The sequence below is a fragment of the Mya arenaria genome, chromosome 16 (genome assembly GCF_026914265.1).
Source record: "Mya arenaria isolate MELC-2E11 chromosome 16, ASM2691426v1".
Taxonomy (NCBI): domain Eukaryota; kingdom Metazoa; phylum Mollusca; class Bivalvia; order Myida; family Myidae; genus Mya; species Mya arenaria.
The window spans coordinates 32479288-32507275 of NC_069137.1; the positions used below are offsets into that span (position 1 = coordinate 32479288).

Here is a 27988-nt window from a genome sequence, read left to right on the forward strand (position 1 = left end):
ATGAAAATTGGACAACAACAAAATACATTGTTTTTTTGAGACTGGTGATTTTACTTTAAATTCGTCTTTGATAAGTGAAATATTATAATATGCTTATTATGAATGTTCTGTAAAGTAAATGCAAACGTGCAGCATGGTGCTAATGATGACAGTCACGATGATGCGACGACAACGGCAATGATGATTTAATAATAATGCGACAACGACACTATAATGATGATGCGATGACGACGATAGTGATAATGCGGCGACGACGAAGACGAATATTATGATTATTATAATGATAATCCGACGACGACGACTAACATGATGATAATAATAATGATGATGCAACGACGGCAAGGATACTTATTATGATGTGACGATGACGACAATGATCATGTCGAGATGATGATGCGTAGATGTTGCTGATGATTGATGATGTGGATGATGATGAAGGTGGTGAAGTTGGTGGTGGTGGTGGTTGTGGTGGCTGTGTAGGATGATGTTGATGATGATGATGATGATGATGATGATGACTGATTCCAATCACCAACAACCGACCTTAGTTCAAATAACGAGTAAAGTTCATACGACCTTAGTTCAAATAACGAGTAAAGTTCATACGTTTATGCATCAAAACTGTGACTGAGAGTTTATTGTATTGGGAAACAGTTCGAAAATACAATTTTGACTGGTTGGATTTTTTGTATGAAGACAATTCATAAATCCATCTTTAATGTGTCAATCGTTGTAATAACAGTTAAACAAGAGATGTTTGTCAAACATTATGCCCCCCCTATGCGCCATGTTGTCAGGATTAAATGGACAATTGAATGAAATATGCATGGACCGAAATGACAGCTGATTTGTTGCTGTTTTAAGATTATGACCATTAAAGTGTGAGGATAAAGTGTGTTATGACCGTCATGACCTTTGATTCTATGAACTCAAAATCCAGAGTCACCAGCTGGTCACCAGAAACCTAAATGTCAAGTTTGAGGGCCATGGGTGCAGGCATTGTCAAGCTATCACAAGACAAGTTTTTTTTGTTCAAGGTCACTGTGACCTTGACCTTTGACCTGATGACCCCTTAAATCATAAGGGGTATTCTACAAGTCAGATGCAACTCCAAGTCAAGTTTGAAGGCCATGGGTTCAGGCATTGCTGAGTTATCACTCTGACAACCTTTTACCATTCAAAATCACTGTGACCTTGACCTTTGGCTCTATGAATCCTAAAATCAATAAGGGTGATCTACTGGTCAGGCTTAACATCCATGTCAAGTTTAATGATCATAGGTTCAGGCATTGTTGAGAAATCAGTGGGGGAAGATTTGTTAACTTTTTGCGTTAAAGGTTACTGTGACATTGACCTTGGCCTGATGAGCCCCAAAGTTGATAGGGGTCATCTACTGGGCAGGCCCAACCTTCATGTCAAGTTTGATGACCATAGGTCCAAGAATTGTCGAGTTTGCTTTCAAGGTCACTGTGACCTTGACCTTTGACCCCTAAAATCAATAGGGGTCAACTACTGGTCAGGCCCAACCTCCAAGTCAAGATTGAGGGCCATGGGTGCAGGCATTGTCACGTTATCACTTGGACAACCTTTTACCATTCAAGGTCACTGTGACCTTGACCTTTGGCCTGATGACCCCCAAAAACAATAGGGGTCAACTTCTGGTCAGGCCCAACCTCCATGTTAAGTTTGAGGGCCATGGGTGCAGGCATTGTCACGTTATCACTCGGACAACCTTTTACCATTCAAGGTCACTGTGACCTTGACCTTTGGCCTGATGACCCCCAAAAACAATAGGGGTCAACTACTGGTCAGGCCCAACCTCCATGCCAAGTTTGAGGGCCATGGGTGCAGGCATTGTTGAGTTATCACTCGGACAAGCTTTAAAATTATTTTACCATTAAAGGTCACTGTGACCTTGACCTTTGACCCGATGACCCCCAAAATCAATTGGGGTCATCTAATGGTCAGCCCCAACCTTCATGTGAAGTTTGATGACCATACGTCCAGGGATTCTTGAGTTATCACTCGGACAAGCATTGGTCTAGCGACGGACCGACCGACCGACCGACCGACCGACCGACCGACATACCGACATGCCTGTGCAAAGCAATATACCCCTCTTCTTCGAAGGGGGGCATAATAAACAGTATTTCAGATCCATTCAAAATACATGATAAAATCTACATTTGCAGACATGCTTCAAATACACAAAATGACAGAAATACAGCTATTTTACAAGCTTGTCTCATCAAAACACATTATTCAACAAAAAGTATCTTAACTGGTGCAGATTGCCATAGTGGTTAAGTGTTCAGAGTTTCATGCAAATATTATCTATTATCTATTTCAATTATGTTATGATATAGACTGGAGTATACACTTTATGTAGCATTCTGTGTTTATACATGAGCCAGTCAAAGTAAAAATAAATGTATTCAGAAATATCAAAAGATTCACTTAATTTCTATAAAAATATAGTATGAAGGTTTACATGATCAACCACGGTATTGTGTGTTTTATATATTATCATAAGTTTGAATAAATGTATCATTTAAATTTTCCTATATCATTCAAGTGTTTAAATCCTTAGAGGAAACATGTACAACTGGATATACATCACAGTTGAAACTGTATAAACATATATATATTTGGAAAATCTAATGCTAATGGCTTTTAAATGCAAAGTCAAACTTTTTCATTTCAAATAATGAACGTTACACACAAATGCCTCACTGCCTATTTAACAGTTTAAAGTCTTATGTTGTGTGGGATATGCAATTAATTTCATGTTCTGTGTCAATATATCTGTAGTTATCTGCTTGGTCTGATATCTCCAGTGTATGTAGGTATAAAGTACTGTTCTGACAAAGTCTCCTAAAACACACTGGAACCATTAAAGTGAGTATCTTGAAGACTGACTGTGAGCATATTCTAGATGTTTGAAACCTTGTGATTTCTCAGTGTCCTGAAAAAGACAAAAAGTTATAAAATATTGTTTAATACAGCACAATATAATACATTTATGAAAACGCCTTTTAATTGTTAAACTTCAAGTAACACATAATTTACATTACCATTTTTCAACTGAAATAGTTTGCATAGTTTATGAAAATTATTGTCTTTTTAAAAATAAATAAGTAGGGTATTTAAGAAAACATGAAAAACACCATTCTGGTCACATTTTATTTCTCATTTAATGTTCATTTAAGTTAAATAACAATTCTGTTATACCAGTTAACTGCTCAAAGTAAGACGCCCAACATTGTATCAATATAAAATTCATCTAATTGTATTATTCATAAAATTGGTTTACATCCTATTGCATTTTATCATTTCCTACCTACTTCTACATTTCCCTCCATTGCCAGCTTAAAGCATTCCTGATAGTTTTCTATCACCAGCCTGAAATAATTAAATAAAACAAATATTTAACAAGCAAAAAATCTAAAAAAATGAAAACATAGAATATCAATAAGCATCTGTACATAGCCTGTGCATTAACTGCAGGTACATAATATGGTTTTGCAGTTTAGTTTCTACATTTATTTAGTCCTTATGACAATGTGTTCATATGTTGAATATACCTCTATTATTATTTATTGAACCAAGATTAGAATTTAATTCCATTTTCCATACCATTATTAGACAGAGGTCAATGAAGAGCATAGCATATTCCACCAAGACCATGACACTTCTGTTGTCAATTTTCATTTCAGTTCTTATTGTACACTTGGCATCAAATGGTATGACTGAAAAAGACAAGATTTAACCTTTGTCAGTTGAATGCTCTCATCATATGTACATATACTACAAAGTTATACATATACCATATGATACCTTACTAAAACAAGTTCAATTACAAGTAAAGGTGAACTAAAATGATTACATTGTCACCTGATAGTGTCCATGGTATTATAGTAGCCAATAATCAACTTATTTGTTGTGACAGTGTTGTTTACACTTACACTACAATATATTTACATTTAGCATCAGTTTTAGATGTGTAAAAATAAGAAAAATAATTATGTTATATCATGACATGATAAAATGGTTACACTGTTTAATAATTCATTGACTCATGCCACAAAGACTGGTAATATTACAACAAAATGTATATACAGGCATTTATTTATCCGAATTAAAAACCATCCGAAATAGAAGAATTTCAAGAAAATGTTTTACATGACATATTAAACAGCAATGAAACCAAATCAAATTCACATCATATTCCATGTTTTAGATGTACACAATACAGTATCAGCACATTAACTAAATATAACAAAATGCTTACATCTTCTACAGTTAAAATCCTTTTTTGACAGAACGGCGGAAGTAGAACATTTTCGTACTGTCTCCAGCTATTTTTAGACATAGTTTGAAAATTCCAAGCAAAGATCATACAGATGGAAATACAATTAAAATTGTTGTCTGCCACCATAAATCTAAACATGTACGAAAAATGTTTCTTTTCATTCCTTGGATGTGCAAGAAAATCTTTTATGTACCAGGTAAGTTTAACAAATAAGATACTGAGTAACTGGATTACATATTTTGTTTTTTAACTTGGTAACTATTTTTCTGTCGTTTCCTTCTTTTACGTTCTGAGTGATGATCAATAGCCAGTCGATATTACTATTTTTCTGTCGTTTCCTTCTTTTACGTTCTGAGTGATGATCAATAGCCAGTCGATATTATTATTTTTTCTGTCGTTTCCTTCTTTTACGTTCTGAGTGATGATCAATAGCCAGTCGATATTACTATTTTTCTGTCGTTTCCTTCTTTTACGTTCTGAGTGATGATCAATAGCCGGTCAATATTACTATTTTTCTGTCTTTTCCTACTTTTACGTTCTGAGTGATGATCAACAGCCGGTCGATATTACCATTTTTTGTCGTTTTTGACTTTTACATTCTGAGTGATGATCATTAGCCAGTTAATATTACTATTTTTTGTCGTTTTTAACTGTCTCGTTCTGAGTGATGATCATTAGCCAGTTAATATTACTATTTTTTGTCGTTTTTGACTTTTAACGTTCTGAATGACGATCAATAGCTGGTTAATATTACTATTTTTTGTCGTTTTTGACTTTCTCGTTCTGAGTGATGATCATTAGCCAGTTAATATTACTATTTTTTGTCGTTTTTGACTTAAACATTCTGAATGATGATCAATAGCTGGTTAATATTACTATTTTTCTGTCGTTTCCTTCTTCTACGTTCTGAGTGATGATCAACAGCCAGTTAATATTACTATTTTTCTGTCTTTTCCTTCTTTTACGTTCTGAGTGATGATCAATAGCCAGTCGATATTACTATTTTTTGTCGTTTTTGACTTTTACGTTCTGAGTGATGATCAATAGCCAGTCGATATTACTATTTTTCTGTCGTTTCCTTCTTTTACGTTCTGAGTGATGATCAATAGCCGGTCAATATTACTATTTTTCTGTCTTTTCCTACTTTTACGTTCTGAGTGATGATCAATAGCCGGTCGATATTACTATTTTTTGTCGTTTTTGACTTTTACATTCTGAGTGATGATCAATAGCCGGTTAATAGTACTATTTTTTGTCGTTTTTGACTTTCTCGTTCTGAGTGATGATCATTAGCCAGTTAATATTACTATTTTTTGTCGTTTTTGACTTAAACATTCTGAATGATGATCAATAGCTGGTTAATATTACTATTTTTTGTTGTTTTTGACTTTTACGTTCTGAGTGATGATCAACAGCCAGTTAATATTACTATTTTTCTGTCTTTTCCTTCTTTTATGTTCTGAGTGATGATCATTAGCCGGTCGATATTACTAGTTTTTGTCGTTTTTGACTTTTATGTTCTGAGTGATGATCATTGGCCAGTCGATATTACTATTTTTTGTCATTTTTGACTTTTACGTTCTGAGTGATGATCATTAGCCAGTCGATATTACTATTTTTTGTCGTTTTTGACTTTTACGTTCTGACTGATGATCATTAGCCAGTCGATATTACTATTTTTTGTCGTTTTTGACTTTTACGTTCTGAGTGATGATCATTAGCCAGTCAATATTACTATTTTTTGTCGTTTTTTACTTTAACTTTCTGAGTTATAAACAAAAGACAGTCATTAATAATGTTTTTTTGTTATTTATGAATTTTACGTTCTGAGTGATGATCATTAGCCGGTCAATAATACTATTTTTCTGTATTTTTCTTACTTTTATGTTCTGAATGGTGATATATTTAAGTGCAATATTTGATTTACTTGATTTTATTACAGATTGTACAGTTCCTAGTAATGAGAAATGGCTAGATGTTATACAATATCATACTTCATGATGTCACCAACAATGTCATGTTCTGAGTTTTGGGAAATAGTTGGAGACTCAGCAGTGCAGAAACTAGTTTACTCAGGTATGTTAAATGGCTGCTAGGTTGCTGTTTGAAAAAATAGTATGCAGATGTGCAAGTGACATTGTGCAACTTTGGGCGTTGGAGATAATTGTTACAATTTTTGAAGATTTAATACTTTAACTATTCTCATATTTCTATAGCAACCATGGCTCTCATCCTTAAAGCATTGCAAGTGGCTTTTTAAAAAGACCTGATTGTTTGATAATACCTTAATGCATCATTAACTTTTTCTTTATTTATGTTCCATAAAGATTCTATTATCAACATTAATATTACTAGCTTTAATAATTATTGACATTTCATTTGACTTTTGACATGTCTTTTGAGTGCTTCCTTAGTCATTAATGTGTAATCATTCAGGGCCCTTATCGCATTCTGTAATGGCTCATTCGTCTACAGTATGGCCAAAGGTTTATACTATTCATCCATGTATTTGTGAAAGAAATGTTTGCATTTTAAAGAGTGTCAGTCAAAAAATAAATGAGCATAATAACCTTGAAGTGATCAGTTACAAAAGTTGTTATCTTCCAAGCATGAAATATAGCCACATGCAAGTCATGTTCTGCTCTATATTTACAGAATGTTTGTTCCAACTCACCGATGATATTGTCAGATAAGAGCACATTGGCAAGTTGCAGACGTTGACTTTCTGAATTACAGAAAATAGTTTCAGTCAGGTATTGTACATCATGATTGGCATATATATATTAAAAATTTAGTTTTGAACAAAAATTAGCAAAAATGTTTTTTGATAGAGAAATTACAGTGCTTTTCAAGAACATTTTCATTAACAAATTAGACATAAATCTCATTGAGATTTTATTTTACATGTCACAATGCAAAAACAACCAAAATGGACAGTATATACTTAAGTATACATGAATGGACCAAAACTGCCAAACTAATGGAAATTTGTAGTATTTTTCTTTATATCTTCTTTTGTTTGTGTTTCAGGATACCAGAAAGCATCAGGACTTCCAGGGCATGGCTATAGCTCCTCCTGAAAGAACATTAGAAACACTTGATTATTTGTGTGAAATACTTTGAAATAAAAAAGACTCTTTCTGCATGATTTAATTCCTAAAGAAAATCAATAAACCTGAAGAATGATTTATATATATATGCATATATATGTAAAAATATGTTCCAATAAAAGTATCAATTATTACATTTATCTTTTTAATTTGCAATTGCTATGTCAGTATGGATTAAAACCTCTGAAAAATAAAGACAATGGAAATATTAACAGAATCTGGATTTAAACTAGAGATTTTTTTATAGTCTTGAAAGTTAAATGTCCATCCGGGTCACCTTATTTCCATACTTATGTAGCAGATACTTCATTTGCTATGTTTGTATCAGAAACATGAATTTCTGATGCTTCTGAAATTTTAACTTTATTAAACAAAAAAATAACAATTCAAGAGAAATATGTATCATGTATGTGAAATGAAATGATGGCTGCTATTTCTCAGTAGTTAAACATTTATCTGAAAATACAATATTATGTATGTATGTTGGTTTTAAAACAAATCATTATAAAACAGAATATTTCTGAAAAGTATCAAATGATATGAAGCATAATCAAGCATACCAATGTATCATTATGATAATGATACATTGGTATGCTTGATTATGCTTCATATCATTGAAGCCTGCTCCTCATATGAGTGAAGTTGGGAAAATATCCGGCTAATAATACATTTTACCTCTTACAATATGTGATTACGATACCATACATGTAAGGTAGCAAGGACATCTGAACAACGAAGCTAGTGTGAATACTTCTATTTGAATTATATTCTTTAATTCCATTCCTTTGTTGTTATTTTCCTCTTCATCCACTTCATCGAGCTTCACAGTTTCTTGTCTGGTGAATCATCAATGCAGATAGTACATTACATAATTGGTAGGAAAACTAATTTTCACTGCCAACATGATTACTACCGACATCAACATAAAATTCCTGTCAAAGCTGTAACCTTTTATTTATACCTTCCATTCTATCATTCTCTTTGTAAATTTGTTATTTTTGATATATTGTCCTTTGTTTGACAAATTTCATTTCCAGTTTCTTTCTAGCATATGTTTCTACATTCTCCAGATCATTAGGCGACTGGTCCATGTTCTTTCTAGCCCTTAGGTGGTTTCGAATGTTTCTGCTGTTCAGAAAAAACTTTTGTTGGCCACACTTATGCCCGGCAGACAAAGTGTCCTGACATTCTCCTTTAGGTGTTTCTTCACACTCCCAGTGTATGTTATGCATCAGTCAATTGTAACCACGCCGCCCCCCAGGTCCGGGGAATAGTGGGGACTGACTTTCGGTCCAGCCAACCCTGGGTGCAAATTCCCGCCCTGTGGGGATGAACTGATGTAAAATCCCCGCCAAATGCCCTGAACCCTGGGGACACTAGGTTAAAGGCCCATTCGCCACTATGTTTAGCACGAAGACAAAACCACGGCATTCACCCTGGCACTGCATTTACCATTTGCCGATATTTGAGGACTAATAATAAAATTAAAATCAATCAGCATGTTTGCACTTGACCCCATCTGTAACATTTACATTTGTTTATTTAAAACTTTTAACCAACAAAATCCTTTACCTTTATATTCTTATGGGAGTAAGTTTTTTCGATGTATATACATATTTTGTATAAACATGTTGATTATATAGTGTTGCTTTCAATATAAACTATCTTTATCATTAACTTCAGTGAAATCCCCGCCAAATGCCCACGCCCCGCACCCCTGGGACCCTAGGATAGGCCAAATTCCACCTTTTATGGTGCAGACAAAACCACTGCATTCCTCCGGCACTGCGGGGCCACATAGAAGTAAAAACACGACCCATTTCCAGTATACCACCTGACCTGGTGGGGCTGTGGATACAACTGACTGGTGCATAACACATTCACTTGGCACTGCGGAGCTACCTTAAAAGTTAAAACACGGCCAATTTCCCGACTATCCCCAGACCTGGGGGGACCGTGGTTACAAATGACTGATCAAATAATGCATAGATCCTTCCCATAGTACTTTAAAACACTTCCCATACAGACAAGCAAACAAACCCACTCTCATCACAATTAAGTGATAATAATTTTCTTCCGAGTGGCAGTTATCATAAATTTGGGTTTTTAAATGCTGTTAAAACGTATATGGTTATCTAAAGCATTAGTCTTTTTTAACATCACTCAATGACAGTCTGTCACAACAAAATAATTATTAATGGTGAGCTCAAACATTGAGCTTGACATTCTTCAACCACTGTAGAGGCTATTTTTCATCGCCCAGAACTAATCTTTCAGTGAAATCACCATATGGTTGGCTAAAACATTGGCAAAAGCAAGCATGCTTGAATCAAAGTATTGAAATCTTCATATGCCTGAATGTTGGAGTTGATTTTCCGCAACATTGTCAACACTGTAAGCAGCCATGAACGTCGTTTTTAACCTCCTTTCTAAGAGTTTAAGCTGCAGACAACAGTTTATAAACATTATGATCTTTGAGCAAATAATGTTATGATCATTAGTGTTTACGGAAAATCTTCATCCGCCATCTTGATCGTTAAGTTAACGAGTGCCTCTTACCGGTCGTAGGTTTACGAGCAAAATTAACGATAAAACAGGTGCACGTTGCGTCTCTGAAACGGTGCCGATCGGTATTTTTGGTCGTACTACCAAAATCAGCTACATTCGCCTTAACGATCGTCTCTGAAACGCACCCCAGGTGAGGGATTTCTTTTTAGGTTATTTAATGCCTTTTTCTACCCTGTACAGCCTTGGAGCATTCGTCCATCCACCATGGGACCGTTTGACGTTTGGGCCGCTTACCGGAAGAGGAGGGAATACAACTCTCAGCTATGGATAGGATTTTATCAGTCAACTGCCGATTAAAATGTTCCAGCTCTTCCAGATCAAAGTCAGAGAGAGAGAGTCCCAGACACAATCTTGTGAATTCACACCAATCAGCCTTTTTAAAGTTGAAGGATGGTTGGCAAGTCTCATGTGAATTTGACCCTCCAATATTAACATTGTGGAGGACTATAAGGCAAGGAAAGTGATCCGACCCAAGAGTGTCGTCTAGGACCCCCCATGACGCGACACCTGCCAAACAGACACTGACTATGGTGAGGTCAATGCACGTGGAATTACCTTGTGCATCAAACCTGGTGGGTGTGTAACGTTTCTTCCCTAGCTAGCTCGGACACGCTTCCTTAAATTAAACTATAAACCTATTCTCGGACTGCATTGTCCCAAAAATTAAGTATGAAATTAATAATATATACAAGTGATTAACAATGATTGCTTACAAAACCAATGATTGGAGAAATAATTATAATGGTTCAAAAATCAATGTTTAATTATGCCAAAACCAAAAAACGCACAAACAGAAACACTACAACACCTATGCTATAACTTCAAACAGGACCAGCATACAAAACGCTTATAAACCAATCACAATATATCAGCGAAACCCACAGTCCTAAATGCATAGCTTTTACGGGGAATCAAACCATTGACCCTGTTCCGTCTGTATCGCAATGATCCAGGCTTACTAAGAGGCCAAAAAGAAACCCCACGGATGTCCGAACCTGGAAACTAGAAGCTGTAGCGCAATGCTTCACTTTAATTCTCCTAGCCTCCAATAGTTCAGAACCCGCCCTAAACAGTACAAAAAGATACTTCAAAGCTTCCCTATATATTATTTACTTGATGTTTTCACATCGGCGTCGAGACACGAACTAACTAATTCTATGCATTTCGCTTCTTATATACCCTCACATCACGTGACCAGAATGGAATGGTCCATTCTTAACAAGCTCTAAGGGTGAAACCATTATATATAACTAGCGTTACAGAGTAGGGGTGTCAAGTTTATCAAACATACGAAAACGTAGAAAACTATTAAGAATACAACTTATTCGTATTAATTAATCATTTACTAGCTAAATTTAGACATTTAATACTAAAACCATAACATAAGTATAAAATACACGAAATCATCATAAAGAACTCATAGCGATAAAGCGAAAATCAAATACTCTATAAAATTCACTAAAACAGAAATGATTATTTTCCGGGCTCCGGACTACATGATTCCATGAACATTACAGGTGCACCATCATTCAGGACTACCAAGTTTGAGTCTTCCATCCAAGTACAGACGTCCTCACCATATTTACAGACTTTGGAGCAGCCCCACACTGGGTGATGTGCATTGAAGTCCCCAGTGTATACCAGTTTCATTATATTTGTTTTACTCCGTATATTACTCTCGAGTGTAGTAAGAGCCTGAATGTTACAGCCCCGAGAGTAGACATTTATAAGAACAAAGGGTTGGTGCTTTGTTGGGTAAACAATAATTGCCAGTGCCTCTATGGCTGTGCCGCCATCAATTTTTAACGGAACAGTGATTGAAAGAGTTTGGTATTGGATATTGTGCTTTATATAAATTGCTAACCCACCGGCTACATTATCATTTAAGTTTGTATGATTTGTAAACTCTGTATAATAGCCTGGGATTGATTTTGATGTATTCCCCTTAAATTTAGTTTCTTGAATGCACAATATATCAATACTATTTATATCTGTTAGATGTTTTAACTCTGAATGTTTACTAGATGAAAGACCCCCACAGTTGAATGATAATATTTTTAGATCCCTATCCATTAAGAATGTTGTTGAACCTGCAGAGGAGATTAGACCTTTGGGTTTTGCCCATTGGAGACTGTGAGTAAAGTCTACGACTCATCCTCCCAGCCCTCAGTTTACCAGGTGTCGAGGGACCCCTGTAGTGGTGCGCTGGCAGGTTGCGTGATGGCCTTGAGGGACGAGCCACCTCAACCCTGCGGTCTTGTACTAAATTTCCAGAATTGCCTGCTTTTCTTTCATTTTTAGATTTCACCAAGTTTGTCTTAATTCTATTTTCTATATATTTTTCCAAATGAGGCCCAGACGGTCTTGCTTTATCCAAAATAACATTTTTGATTAGGGTAATGCGATCTTTCATTACAATTGTAGAGTCATGGTTCTCCCCCATCATTTTAAAATGATTGTTTGAGATTTTAATATGATTTGGAATGGGGGACGTCTGGGACTCTACCGCACGGTATGTTGGTGGCTGGCTCTTTACTGGTGTCTCCTCAATGGCCACCACTTCACTTAGGCCATCCTTAAAAAATTGTATGTTTGCTGTAACGCTACCCATCATTTTTACAGTGAGTAGGTAGGTAGGGATTTTTTTTTTTTTTCCCATTGTGTGCCTTAAATTACTCAGTAAATAAGTTTCTTATCATTTCAGATTGCTTGACACTTCATTTTGGACAGACCTCATCCATTAATCCATTATCATGTAGTACAGTGTGATGACTATCATCAGACATGTCTCATTCCATCATCCTCATTTGGACAGATCCCATGGACACAGACTTAGATACTTCATCAGTGTGTCTACATAGTTGTACAACAAACTCTTAGGATTACAATATAAATAGTTACAGAACATTATAATAATAAATTTGGTATTTATAATGAACATCCAAAATAAGTTTCCTGTTAATAAAGTCTAATGCATTGCATCATTTTTGTTTATTGGCTTTGTTTGAGTAACATTTTTAGAAACCTACTCACAATGTTCCTGGGCAATCTCAGTCATCCCGAGTTGTTTACCAGTTCTATAAAGTTCCCATACTCCTATCAGTAACTGAGAACAGCAAGAGGGACCAAAATGCTGTAGAAATCATGTACAAATCATGACCCATGAATGTGTTGTAAACCTGGATTTTGGGCTGACCTATGATATACCATGTTAAAGTAAAGCTTACATCATTTTGATTGCTCATGATTAGTCAGGCTAGACAAACCAGGCGAGACAGTAGCAGTCAGTTGGGCCTAAAGGAATTTACAGCCTAGGGCCGGACCCCTGCTACCTTGCAGACACCCTAATCTCTTGAAATTGTGTATTGACCCTTAATTATAATGGATACACTAGGCAGTGGACAAATAAGTAGGTACAGGCAAGCTAAACTTCAGGTCCCACTCAGGGTGCAGATATGTTTGATGTCCTGCAGTTATGCAATTGGACTTGTAAGTTAGGAAGCTTCTTGTAAACAAGGCAGTAGACTCAGCAGGTGCAGAAATGCAGTCTGCTTATTTGACTGATAGTCTAAAGAAGGAAGTTGCTAATTTGCTATAAAATTTTCTCAAAATGTTCATCTATTTCAGGGTCAATTGCGACATTTTCAGTTAAAGCGGAAAAGACATCAAACCAGGACTCGTTTGTGCTGAATTTTCTAATGGAGTTTCGAGCATGGAATATGGTTTCAGGCCCCTTTTTCTCGATAACTGTAACCGCAAAGGTTACACGCTCGCCTTCGTCGGCCATTTTGTAGATAAAAACAAAAGTCAACCGCATGACGTAATATAAATGAGCCGAAGGAAAATAATGAGCGGAAAGAAAATATAATGATCGGAAAGATTATTTTCCGTACGCTCGGAGATTCGAAAAAAATTTTCGTCCTGGAGGGCCTAAAAAAAAAGTTGAGTCGCGGTAATTTCGTGAGTCGGTCGCGTTACAGCAAACATTCATTTTTTTAAGGATGGCCTTATGCTTTTGTAGAAAGAAGAATGAATGGACACCATTGAGTCCCTGTCCGTCACATTGAAGTCAGAGCAGTCACTGACAGTGGTCAGTGTCTCTGACCCCAAAGCGCCAGACAAGGGTTCAACCGACCGGTCTTGGCTTTTTGGTTTTGATGCCATTTGACCCCCATCCATTGGTGGGGGGGTATTTTTAATGACCTTGGGAAATTCCTGGGAGACAACTTTTGTGGAGTTGTTTTTGTTGGCCAGTGGCATTGAGTTATTACCCTTTGTGGGTATGGCCATATTTATTGTTGGGCTATGACCCCTGTTTGGGGTTGTTTCATATCCCTTGTATATCCCAGGGTTACATTTTTGTTGTGCCATTGTAATAGAGTTATGGGTGGACCGGTTTATGGCAGAGTTATGGTGGTTGAAATTTTGAGAAAATTTTGAGTCCATTTCATGGAATATCCCCTCAGCTGCCTGCCAGGTTATACAATGGGCAGCCATTATGGTTGCGATGACTCTGGCCTTTAAGAAAGAGACACACTGCCAGTAGGCAGCTGAGTGGGCATCACCACAGTTTTTACATCTGCGGTTTGGGTTTTTGCAATCCCTAGTAGAATGTAGACCAGCGCACCTAGCACATGCTAATAAAAGTGTACACTTAAGGGCCTTGTGACCAAACCCCTGACATTTAAAACACCTATCAGGGTCCTCTTGTCTAGGGTGAACATATAAGATAAGGCTCGTGCCACCCACCCTGACGTACCTCGGGAGGCTCGTCTGGGTGATAAAACTTATCCCCACCAGCCGGGGTAATCCCGGTGGTGGTGGGGCCTCCAGACGCTCCAACCCCAAAATATGGCACTGGAGGCCTGGCGGCAACTCCAGACGATCCCCAAGGCCCGCCAGGTCCTCATTCTCGGGGACCCCAGCCAACACTCCACGAACTTTGTGTAGGAAGTGGGGTAGGGAAGCACGACAGTCAACCCCCATGAATTTAAAAATGCCCATATTTATTAACTTGACAATTGCCTGGGCAGAAACCAGTTCCAGGAGAAGGGCCCCAGAGGCTAGTGGGACTGATCGTTTGACCAGGCGGGGGAGGAGCTGACCCAGTTCTGATGCCAGTTTGAATATGGACCCCTGGCTGGTCAGCTTCACCCCCCTACAATAGCTCGAAGGATACACTTGTGCATCATAGTGTTATGAGTTAAATGATGACTATCCCTGGTGCACAGTGCCTCCCCAAGCACAGGAGACAGGTCGTTTGACTGTCTCCTGGTATTGTTTTTTTGAAGAAAGGTATCACCAGCCATTGTTAACAATTAAATTTGTAATAAAATCAACAAGCAAATAATCAAATTTACTGGGGAACCTAGCCCCTATATGTAGAAATGCTAAAATGCTAAGACTTTTGTATAAGATGTTGTGTAAATAATATTGGTGTAATAAATATTGTTAAAAAATATTGTTATTGTTATTAAAAATAATAAAAAGTCCAATGCACCGATAAATAAGCTCACAAATTTTATTGAAATAAAGGTGAAACTGCTTGACATTTGATTAAATACTACTGAAGGGTTTAAATTTAGAATTTAGTTTAGTCAAGCAGTAGCCTAAATATAACCGAAAGCTAAAGGGAAATAAATAATAAATACACAAGGGAGAGAACACTGAAAAAAAAACAACGTTTGACCTTGGATTTTGATTTTCACAATAATTAATGTCTTTCTGTCGAGCTAACTAGTTCACAAAGTCATGGAAGGCTAAATGTTCACTACAGTTTCACAAATTGTCAGTTTATTAACTTCTGCAGGCTATCGTCTTCTATATTTTCTATAAATTCTTCTTATCTATTTTCGCTTTGTTTATGCGGCCATTGACCGGAAATCGAGTGGGGTATGCTGTAGTTTATCAAATGACCATCTATCTTTATACTGGTAGACATAGCTGGGGGACACGTTCTAGAGCACTGTGGTTTATCAAATGACCATATATCTTTATACAGGTGATCGAAGCTGGGGGACGCGTTCTAAAGCACTGTAGCTTATCAAATGACCATAAATCTTTATACAGGTGATCGAAGCTCGGGGACACGTTCTAAAGCACTCTAGTTTATCAAATGACCATATATCTTTATACTGGTGACCATAGCTGGGGGACATGTTCTAATGATATATGGTCATTTGATAAACTACAGTGCTTTAGAACGTGTCACCCAGCTATGACTACCAGTATAATGATATATGGTCAACTGATAAACTACAGTGCTTTAGAACGTGTCACCAAGCTATGGTCACCAGTATAAAGATATATGGTCAACTGATAAACTACAGTGCTCTAGAACGTGTCCCCCAGCTATGACTACCAGTATAAAGACATATGGTCAACTGATAAACTACAGTGCTTTAGAACGTGTCACCCAGCTATGATCACCAGTATAATGATATATGGTCAACTGATAAACTACAGTGCTTTAGAACGTGTCACCCAGCTATGATCACCAGTATAATGATATATGGTCATTTGATAAACTACAGTGCTTTAGAACGTGTGACCCAGCTATGATCACCAGTATAAAGATATATGGTCAACTGATAAACTACAGTGCTTTAGAACGTGTCCCCCTGCAATGACCACTACAGCCATATGATTTACAGTCAAAATACTTCAAAACGTAATGGATGTCTTAAATTTCAGTGTTAATTTTGGATGCTTTTCATGATAAACATAAATATAGGATTAATATGTATTAAAATTCAAACAATGGACCTTTGTTTACCCCTTCTAAAATACTAGCCACAACAATCCTAGTTTAGGGAACTTTCGCCTATTCAAAAACCGTTAAAGACTCTAAAGCGGCTGTTTATATGGAGTACTAAAATACTAGCTTAGAAATCTAAATCAAAGATGGGTCCCTCGAACTCAAAGATGAAGTACAGTGTAGATCTTCCATTATTTCTTAATTGTTTGATTTACCCTAATTATTTCATAAAATAATCATGGGAAAATGTGGCAACTACTTACATTATTATTTTATATAAACACAATCAATGTTGAGTTCATTTTGACAAGAGAAAATTATGATAAACATTATCAATACTTTGCTGCAAAGGCAAATGTAATGTCTATTTTCTATTTACACAAATATCTATGACGTAAATAGACCATCTAAGCACCTGCTGAAATCTGCACTGTCGTTCATCTGGCAATACTACAATCCGCACTGTACCTTAGGCTAACCCATTTTGTCGGCGTACAAAATCATAATAATCGTAAAATCCACCAACGGGTTAAATACAACTGTTATATCAAACCCATTCGGAACTCCTCGGCCATTTCTTTCAAAAACAACCTCGGATGTATTTGGACGGTTTACATACTAAAAAAGTGGTACGTTTAAGTCCGCTGCAAGTAGATCGCGTAGTAATTTTATTTAGCAGTTAAATTTTGTGACTTAACTCTTGTGATATTTAATTATGTTTGCAATAATACAATTCAATGGCAATCAATTTAAACTTAGATCAATAAATACAACTCTAACACACTACATTTAATTAATGATATAATTCAAAATTTTACGAACTACTTCAACTGATATACCTGCATACATCCGAGGTTGTTTTTGGAAAAAATGGCCGAGGAGTTCCGAATGATATCAAACCGTACAAAGTGGTTCAATCATTCAATAGGTTCAAGTATTCCAAATAAAGTTATACGAAGCACAATTCTTTTTTAAAAGTCGGTAAACGGAAAACAAAATGGCTACCTTTAAAAAGCAATTTCCAGCATATTTTTCATAATAGGCGAGTTTCGAGAGCCAATGAAAATGGCCCATTTCTCAAATCCTATATTAGGCGAGTTTTGTTGATATTGGCCGAGTTTGGTCGATATTGAGCGAATTCTGGCATATATTGTCTTCAATTGTCTGGTATTGATACCGCAGTTGTGTCTGTATCTCGTCAAATACGTAATAGTTGATTAATAATAAAGTTTATGCCGTTTCGATGAACATTGTGTGAAGCAATATCTTATTTCGAAATATGGTTTGATAACGATTGACGTGAGCAGTTCTATAAATTGACTGATGAACATGAACTTGTACACAGAACGATGACAGTCAATCTATTAAGAGAGCGACGTAATATAGTATTTGTATAATGTCAACAGGAGACAAACATTTCAAATGAGCGCTGAGTCGACATAGAGATATGCGCCTCACGGATTCATACACAACAGCGTGAATGCAGATAGCCAAGTTGCATTTTTCAGAGCATACTTCCACTAAATAACTATCTTGATATTTACATACTTTTAGAAGTAATCACGTAACGATGGTTTAAAGGCTACACTTATAGTTTGAATGCATTCGTTAAGTCGTTAAGAACTTATGATGAAATCAAGCCGCAAAATTCTAACATTCAATTTCCTATACTTACGATTGCTAAGGATCACAGAAGGCTACAACAAACACAACCTTTATTTGTTTGAGAAATCGTGGACTGGCGATAACATGTTTTTGCTCATTTATATAAACTTGGTACAAAAGTGCAAGGAGTTTACCAGAAAATCACTCTAACGTACTGCAACTCGATGATACCAAAAAACGCCATTAAATGGGGGTGGGAGTTTGAAGATAGACATTAAGCTGATACTAATGTTGAGTGTTCAACCTTAACCGCAACACTAATTTAATACCGTCCGATAATACAAATGTCATAAAGGGAGATGTATATTTTATATTATTACTACAATCCATTTTTGTAGCGATAAAGTCGTTTTGGGCTTGGTTATATAAAAGAATCGTGAATTCATTTCAATTTTTGAAATCGGGTATATCTCTTCGAATAATTAGCACTAAACATTTTGATTATGGATAGCATATCTTGTATCGACTATCAATGAGTGATCAGACTCGGATTTCACGTGTACCGAATGGTATTTGTTTTACCCTCGGCTTGCAAAAACAGGTGTCAAATTAAATGGTGCTTGTGTTTAAGTAGATTAAGTAGATAACCGTTTAAATGGTTATCATTTCCACCGAAGCTTGTGGTCCAGATAAAATATACATTCTCAGGCATATAATTAACCCTTTTAAGCTCTTTCTTTAGGGTCAAATACATTCTATTGGAATTGCATGTCTCTCCTGAATTTGGCATAATGTTATCACATGTTATCCGAGTGCATTGTTTTCAGTTACAAAATACTTCATCAGCAAAACAGACGGTAATTGAAGAATAACAATTATAAAATTTGGTCCTGCATATTCTGATGATTTTGAATACCAATGATAAAACTTATAGTTATGGATATTCTGGTTATCTTGGTATACCAACACTCTATCAGTTCAGGGTTAACGTATTCCCAAGATTTCGTTGAACAATGGAATTGTTTAGGCACAATAACGTCAAAATACCATAATGACATTTTAAACTCTGCATGTGGCGATCCATTGAAAAGTATCAACATTAAGATATTTCGTTAAAATATTTATGAGTGCCAATTAGATATGAAACCATTTCTGTTTTTAAACAAGAACTAAAGCTTTTTTGTAAGTATCTTGTTGCTTAATTTAGCCGCATCTTAATATTTTCACAATTAAAGCGTTTTCTCTTTCTTATATCATTGTTACGTGTATCCCTATCTCATTAATATATCATTTAGCATCGAAATAAGCTACAAAAACATTCAATTATAAAAACCTTTCACCAAAAAGAATGATCTGGATATTAAACCATTTCAAACCATCAGTCTGCAGATCAAAACCCTGAATCTCGAGTTATTGAGCGGACTTATACTTCCAAAAAACGCTATCCGTGGTCGATGCCTTTTTGACAGAAAGCAATAAGGATTATCTACCGGTAAAGGCTGTTTTCTCGACTTTTCAATTATATACATTGAAAATAAAATATTGAGGCGGCTATTTGAAAAATCAGATGTTTTAACGTCAATAGAAGTACGACTATTTTAAAGTGTTTTAAAATGTTCCGTGACATGAAGTATCCTAAACAGTAAAATAGAGACAAGATTAAAAACTAGAAAGTGGCAAATAGCAGTCAGCGTGTCCTGATGAGATTCGATATAAATCATATGATTAAACATTATAAATGATGATCTTAGTGTAAAAGATGAGTTTCAAAAGCAGGGTAAAAGTAAAAAAAAACACTACATATTAATAGTCAAATTTTATAATTATTATAGGACATCAATGTTTATGTATTTCATTAAATATCATGACATGTTACTATCTTAATTGAAATCTATATAGTCCAGACACTAGCAAATGAACGCTTACCATACAATGAATATATCGTAGCAAACGCGCTGAGTGACAGTGTCAAAACATTGATCGACACATGTATTGATCCACCCATTCACATCTTTTATTTCCACTTTAGACATTGACTTACCGCTTAAATTGCCAATCATCATAATTGTTGTATTTTGGTAATAATCAATCAAAATGGATACACAAAATCAGATTATGCAATAAATACCTCATGTGCGTATATTTGGAATAAATTGAGAATGTAAAGACGTCATTTTACCAATGGGCGAGGAATGCATTTTCGTAGCGGTTGGAGCTGTTTTGGGAGTGTTGACTTTAATAATAGTTTATGTGATCTATTATTGGTGTAAGAACAAAAAGGTATGATTTGTTTATTTCAAATTCAATCGTCTTAATTTGCTACAAAAACCGTTCATATTTGGATAAAAGTTAAATAAGTTAATGGCAATTTATATTGGATACTATCCATTTCTACACTGTTATTACATTTATCGTTTATTTTCAGAGACGAGCGTTAGTTCAATTTTTTGATACCACTTCGTTCAAACACATATCAAAGACATTTCGATCACGTTATCAAAATGCAACATTTGAAATCAAGTACAGCAAAGAAGAAATAGTTAGCGACATACCGCTAGTGGTGTTTTGCCTCTCAACATCCCGTGTAGAGGACGAATGCCGCTCTGCATTGGAAGGGATATTATGTAAATATATATATATATATATATATAATTTAAGGTCATATTCCTTAATTTGGTTGAACATGAAGTAAAACGCTTATGTCGTACACATATGCATTATCTATATAAAGCTGTTTATTTACATCATTGTTAATAACGCTCCTTCTAAACTATTTTTTATAGTTTCGCAACTTGTATCTTTTGAAGTTCGGAAGAGCCCATGTTTCCATGTTATCAATTTTGCCGACTTAAAGCAACACTTTATTAAACCGATAACATTATCCGTATACTTTACTATGTTATTTTGATTGTTTCAGACACACCATCGACGACACTACTCGTGGTATTACACCGACTCAAAGACTCAGACACAAGCGCTGTCATATCTTTCTTTAAATTCGATGGTATTACTGAAACTGTGCACTTAGGATTTGCTGAAAAAGGACCTAAGTTTTCAAAGTCAACAGATCTGCGAATAAAGGACTTTTTAAGGAATTGCTCGCTAGAAAGTGACTCAAATTAAAAGTATATATAAACATACATACAAATCCTCGTAAGATATTTAGAACTTTGGTTTAAACCGTATTTATTTCAAAATAACATTATAATTATATACACAGTTATAGCATACTCAATATTAAATGGTTGACGGAAGTAATGATACATGGAAGGTATACAAATGAAATGTGCCCAAAACAAAATAATATGACAATATTGAGAAGGACGCTATGGTAGCTTATACTATGCCTCGCTTCTGTCACTCTTTCAAGCTGCTTGAAATGGTGTAAATGTTGTAACTATTTGTATATTTATGTAATCGTTATACTTTGATGGATAATGTGAGTGAACGTCAAATAAATAAAGTAGTAGGTGGTTAAATGCGCATGTGGTATGAAAGAGAGTAGTGTAAAGAGCAGAAAGAGAAGAGGGGGGGGGGGGGCATGGATAGGTCAGGTCAGTTGTAGAGTCAATGTTGTTCTTATTTATCTTAAGGAAATTAAAAACGTTTAGTTTGGCGAATGTAGTGTTGAACGTGATTTGTTATCGTTGAGTTTGTCTGGTCCGTGGCGTTTTTGGATCCAATCAATAGAACTTGAAGTGACATAGGCCATATAGCAGGCAATTGGTCGCATAGGTGATGCCTTTGTTCATGATATAAGGGTCAGGTGAAAACGAAATGAAAGGTGTCCTCAATTTCACCACACTGGCAATTTGGGCTATTGATAATGTTTTTAAAAGAACAATTACTACAGTGCATCCGCAGCCTTGCATGTGGGACACTTAATTTGCGTTCAACCTCATAGTAGAATTGAGGAACTGTTTGTTTATTCTTGTTAAGGTTAAACTTGAAGGAGGGCAAGAATGGAGGGGATTGAGAACTTTAATAATAATACCTAATCAATTAGTAAGTCAACTGCGTTTTATTTGGTAAAACGTGGCACACCTGTGATGTAAACTTTAGCGATTTATTTCACGATTGTAATTGGTCAAGACATTATATCTACCAACACGTTTGCTGAGTTTAATTGTGACATAATAAGTAAGTTAGTAATTGTCTACACAAATAAAAACGTTTTTATACTCTTAATGAGGCAATTATTAGGTTATCCACCTCACAAACGAACTTGCAAATTGCATGCCAACAAACACTGTCGTAACGTTTCATCGTGATCAGATAATAACTAATTTATAAAGATCTCCGATCCCGTTCAATCTATTTTATGTTTACGAATAAAAGAAAACACAGCAGGTTGAACAAAGCCCCTTTAAAGCTGCTCGTTAACTACTATTATCAACCAAAGTCAAAGTCAAACACCGTTTATTCGCTCATACCATACACATGGCAAATGAGGTCATATACAAAACATATATACATACATGGCGGCAGATACATTGTAAATTTTTAACTACAATTTATATAATACCCAATACGAGTATCGGAGAGTCATTCACATGAGGTCAGAAAACATTTTCTCAATGAATAAGGTTGTATCAATAGTAGAAATATTACCTTTGAATCACTTGTAAATAAGAAAATGATTATCTTACAAGTGTGTGCCTAATTGAAAATTGATATATTTAATCGAATTTGGCGAACGAAATACTGAAGAGAAAGTTATACGAAAACCCCTTAATATATGAGAAAACCTATCCGAAACAAAATGATAGGAAGTCAAAGGGGTTTTTAATTCAATATTTTGTTTTTCTGACATTAGACATGTGAATAATACATCACAGCTTGTTTCTAACTAACATCGTATTACGCCAATATGACAATATTAATGTTTTACATAATTATAATAATTTAAACTACAGCACATGTCATACATATATGTTTGTGAAAAATCTGCAAATCGACAATGATTACTTAGTAACATATAACTACAGTACATATAATATATTTACATTTGTAATACATACATTCAAAAACTCAAAATAATGAATGGAAATTTTCAAGCAAATCACTATATATAACTATCAATTCACTATATTGAATATAGTTACTTAATTTTTGAAAGAATAATATTAACAAATCTATATAGATTTATCTGTGTTTGTTTACTGCCTGTATTTATTAGTTTTTCTAATTTAAATGTATTGGGATGTCTATAAAAGTAAGGTTTTAGAAACTGTTTTCTTTCATCGTTTAAGAATTGACATTCAAACAAATAATGAAATTCGTCTCCTAGTTTGTTATTGCAGTGAGTACATAGTCGTTCGTTGAGTGGTATTCTACGTCAATTGCCTATTTCAATAGGCATTCTATGATTTCTTGTTCTAAATATGATGAATGAAAATAACTGTCTATTTGGAAATCTGGTGAGATACTTTTCAAAACCAAAGTCCTTTTTAAAAATTCTATAAAATATACTGTTGCTTGCATTTTCCATATTCGACAACCAATCATTCAAAAATAAATCGATTAGCTTTTGCTTTACATTGTTTTTTAACCACTTGTGATTTATTACTTCTTGATTAAGCCATAGGTTATTCAGGCCACATTTGATGAAAATCCGTTTAATGAAATATATCCAGGGATATTTTTTCTTTGTTACTCTGTCATCTAATGGAAGTGCTAAGTTATATATAACTTTATATATCAGTGATGAGAGTTTTTCTTGTGTATTATTGAATGGTGTTTGTAATCTTCCCCAAAAAACTATATTTCTTTCTTCTATATCGATTGATAAAGGTTTCATGCCTGTTTCGCCATAGGCCATATAGTTTAGTGTTGATCGTTTTAATTTGAGAACATATTTCAAGTATTTAAGTTGGACCCTTTCCAGTATGCTATTGTTACCAAATTCCCCAAATTTCTGCACCATATAACAAAATAGGTTTAATTGTTTTATCAAAGAGTTCTATACGTAGGTCAACAGGTAATGATAGGCGATTTGAGTTTCTTATTAGACTATACATTGCAAGTGTTGCCTGAGAAGCTATATGTTTTTTGCAGCTAGCAAATGAACCGGTTCTACTAAAATAAATCCCGAGATACTTGTATTCGTTTACTACTTCTAAGTTGTTATTTTTGAATTTAAAATCATAGGGCCGTTGTCGACCTTTACCAAAAACAACTATATTTGATTTTGTGGTGTTGACTGTTAGTTTCCATAGATCACAATAATTGGAATATGTGTTAATAGCATTTTGTAGTCCTATTTCTGTCTCTGACATGATTATTGTGTCATCAGCGTAAAATAAAATAAATAATATAAGGAACGTAGGCATATTGTCATTATGAGCAGGATCTTGAATATCAACACCGTCATTCATTATATTTTGGGTAAAATAGGAGTGTAAATCATTTAAAAACCGCGAAAAAAGGAGCGGGGATAGATTTTCGCCTTGGCGGACGCCAATACTACTTGGAAAGAAGTTTGAATATTCTGAATATTTCGTAACACACGATTTTATGTTGTTATATATGTTCTGTATAAGTTGCAGACATTTTCCATTGATATTTGTCTTAATTAGTTTTTGCCATAAGCCTGATCGCCATACAGTGTCAAATGCTTGCTTTAAGTCTATAAATGCACAAAATAGTTTCTTTTTTCGGTTATTCAAATACTGTACTAAATGGTTAAGTATAAACATGTTGTCCGTTGTTGACTATCCTTTTCTGAAACCAGCTTGACTGCCATCAATAAGATCATGTCCTAACATCAGGAGTGTCTTAGCAATTTCGTCTTGGTCATTGGCTGGTTGGCGGTTTTCTTTGTCATTTGGTGTTAAGACAAGTCTGCGTCTCTGGAGGCGCTTGAACCTATCTGCTCGTGCAGGAGTCTGCTCAGGCTGCTTGGCTGTGGTAGCGAAACTGAATACACTCGGTATGTAATCCTGGTGATATTGGTCCTTGGATGGTGTTCCTGCCAATGTATAACAAATTATGTATATATAATATGGGGTTATTATTCACCTGTTGAACAATATGTCATAATATTCTTTTATGGTCTAACCATTGATACCAAAACTGTAACAATTAAGCCAGCATTCTATACAGATAATACAAACATATCCCGGATACTTTACTACCAATTATTTTTGTCTGGTAGTAGATCTACTGGTACAGTACCATTTTTACATCTCGAACACGAAAATGGGATGAGAATTAAAACACGATACTGTAGTACTTAAAACAATAACATAATTACTTAGTACCTTCGGCGAAATGCATGCTGCAAAGACGGTCATGATCCGAAGGCTCCCACAACTTAACATGTTGACGGTCGCTCAGGCTTCTTCTCCCAATAGCGAGTAACCACTTCAACCTTCTCTCTTTTTCTTTAGGAAATCTAAAGAAACGAACTCCAGAATCTTTCACAAAACGTTGTGTGCACCCTGGTGCAGAACAACTAGTCGGCATTCTGAGTTTTTGTTTACACTTTCTATAAATAACGCTGTCAAAAGATCCCGCAATATTCACGCTCTGATTGTAAATAAGGGTCACGGACACTACGGACCATGGACATTACGGACCAGACATTACGGAGCAGATTTAGGGACACTACGGACCAGATTTAGGGACATTACGGATCATCTTCAGAAACTTACGGACCATCATTTATAATGTTTTTAAACATTTGTTGTTGTTTTTTTAATTTATTCACTCATTGGTCTTAAATTTGTTAATAAATACTTGAATATTAGTGCTCAGTATGAAAATTATCTTTAATGTAACTGAAAAATCCCAAGAAATTCCAATGTTAAACATCAATGTATTTTTAATAAAATATTATAATAATTTGAATAATAATGAACGAAATATGTGTTTATCCTATAATTGTAAATGTGAATACTAATGTTTTCATATGTGATCGATTGCTTTCTGAAATAAACTTAAAATCGTCATATTTGTTTGTTTTCCGTTTCATATGTTTTAAATGAAAGGTTCAGTCAGTGACCAAATGGTTGGTTTCAGTGCAATATGGCACCAAAACACTCGACTCGAGCCGAAAATCAACGTAATACCTATAAATTATGATAGTTTCTTGAAATTTAAACATAGCCTATCATATGCCTACCTACCTAGTGTGTATTTACATATCCATATTTTCCTTGAAACTGTTACCGTTTTCGAGAACACTTCTGCAATGTTTCCAACATGTACACAATCCGACTGGTAGGTTACAGTTCCATTTATCATTTTGGCTCAGATTTAGTAGAAAATGAGATAAAAGTTCAGGAAAACCGCATAAAACACTTAAGTTTTGTTTAAATATAAAAGGTACGGGTATTTGTGAACAAATATATTAATGATTTTAAAAGATATGAGAACGAAAAGAATATGATAGGTTGCAGCTCCGATTTTTACAAAGATAGGTTGCAGTTGCATATACTGGGCAGTTGCCTAATTCCGGATCAATTTTGAAGTTTTCTTAAAATACTGTCGGAATTACTGAAGTATAGACTTCCGTCTTGACTGCGAATTCTTTGACCTTTTTTTAGTGTCCAAACCAAAAGTATAACCTTTAACTTTTTTACTTACGTTTGAACAAGATCAACGAATTACACTCGACTGGTTTTTAATGTCAACATGCCATAACCTCATTTTCCGCTAAATCTGAGCCAAAATGATAAATGGCACTGTAACCTACCAGTCGGATTGTGTATTGAGCCGTGGGTTCAATGAAAGGGCGCCATTACAATGGGTTTTCACACTTTTATGATTGCCAATTAAAGGTTGTCAGTATAATGTTTGTTTCTTTTGTAATATACCGCCGATAATTACGGGTACAATTATAACTAATAAACACTAATTAAGGCAACAGAAATTGCCAGTTTTAAACATCAGTTTGCAAGAATTGCAACAAACACACATCGTTTATTTAATATATGCTCGATTTATTTTGGTAAATAAACTGTTTTGGAAAATATTTCTGCTCGATTCATTTTGGGAAATAAACTGTTTTGGAAAATATTTCTTCTGTTGCTTTTAACTGATTTAACTGCCGATCTTTCAAATTTCGCTCATTATTGTTCACATAATTGTTATAAATGCATAGGTCTTTAACACCTTTTGGAATTTCACAAGATTTTATATTGAACCATTGATCTATTCGAACTTCACGGGATTTTTCACAGTTTTATGGAAGATATAACGTCATACTGAGCACTCATATTCAAGTAATTATTAACAAATTAAAAACTAATGAGTGATTAATTAAAAAATTGTTTAAATCATGGTTCGTAAGATTCCGAAGATGGTCCGTAATGTCCCTAAATCTGGTCCGTAGTGTCCCTAAATCTGGTCCGTAATGTCCATGGTCCGTAGTGTCCGTAATTCGTAAATAACAATGGCGGTGTTTTTGCCAACCTGTTGTATTCGAGGCCAACCAGCAGGTGCGTGTGACGTCACGCTTCAATGTGCCTATTATCAATGCACCGGCTCAATCATGCAGCCGCATTAATTAGAGTCTATGAACGATATAGACCCAGATACAAGCGTCTAGATGACCGAGACTAAAACACTTCCTGATTCTTGAAAATTACGTCAACATTTCTACAAATGACAATTCTACCACCATTTAAAGTT

The 27988-nt window shown here is 35.2% G+C and overlaps 2 protein-coding genes and 2 long non-coding RNA genes across 6 annotated transcripts; 2 read left to right on the plus strand and 2 right to left on the minus strand.

Annotated features, from left to right (window-relative positions):
• Nucleotides 1–254: 254 nt before the first annotated feature.
• Nucleotides 255–7250, minus strand: LOC128222467 (uncharacterized). 3 transcript variants are annotated; one of them, XR_008259148.1, is made up of 4 exons: nt 6987–7250; nt 3637–3749; nt 3345–3402; nt 255–2965 (listed from the first exon to the last, which is right to left on the minus strand). It is a non-coding gene; the product is annotated as an uncharacterized LOC128222467 (long non-coding RNA). The 3 variants fall into 3 exon arrangements; XR_008259149.1 differs by lacking the exon at nt 6987–7250 and adding an exon at nt 4292–4369 and having other exon boundaries at nt 3341–3402; XR_008259147.1 differs by lacking the exon at nt 6987–7250 and adding an exon at nt 4292–4367.
• On the plus strand, nt 4370–7556 carry LOC128222466 (uncharacterized). Its single transcript, XR_008259146.1, has 4 exons — nt 4370–4508; nt 6255–6388; nt 6968–7065; nt 7343–7556. It is a non-coding gene; the product is annotated as an uncharacterized LOC128222466 (long non-coding RNA).
• Nucleotides 7557–20389: 12833 nt separating this feature from the next.
• LOC128221160 (uncharacterized) lies at nt 20390–21858 on the plus strand. Its single transcript, XM_052929624.1, has 3 exons — nt 20390–20632; nt 20778–20976; nt 21270–21858. The coding sequence occupies exons 1-3, from the start codon at nt 20534–20536 to the stop codon at nt 21473–21475; spliced, it is 504 nt and encodes a 167-aa protein (XP_052785584.1). The 5' UTR covers nt 20390–20533; the 3' UTR covers nt 21476–21858.
• A 1678-nt stretch (nt 21859–23536) lies between these two features.
• On the minus strand, nt 23537–25879 carry LOC128222663 (THAP domain-containing protein 2-like). The gene is made up of 2 exons (XM_052931765.1): nt 25615–25879; nt 23537–25322 (listed from the first exon to the last, which is right to left on the minus strand). Exons 1-2 carry the CDS (start codon nt 25817–25819, stop codon nt 25066–25068), a joined length of 462 nt encoding a protein of 153 aa, XP_052787725.1. The 5' UTR covers nt 25820–25879; the 3' UTR covers nt 23537–25065.
• Between the last annotated feature and the right edge of the window lie 2109 nt (nt 25880–27988).

Bases quoted from the DNA above. Each gene is read 5' to 3' on its own strand.
- LOC128222663 (XM_052931765.1), bottom strand. From the start codon at position 25,819: ATGCCGACTAGTTGTTCTGCACCAGGGTGCACACAACGTTTTGTGAAA. The intron at 25,323-25,614 runs GTACTAAGTAAT...ATACATTGGCAG, and splicing joins CAGCATGCATTTCGCCGAAG to GAACACCATCCAAGGACCAA.
- LOC128221160 (XM_052929624.1), top strand. From the start codon at position 20,534: ATGGGCGAGGAATGCATTTTCGTAGCGGTTGGAGCTGTTTTGGGAGTG. The intron at 20,633-20,777 runs GTATGATTTGTT...GTTTATTTTCAG, and splicing joins ATTGGTGTAAGAACAAAAAG to AGACGAGCGTTAGTTCAATT. The intron at 20,977-21,269 runs GTAAATATATAT...TGATTGTTTCAG, and splicing joins TGCATTGGAAGGGATATTAT to ACACACCATCGACGACACTA.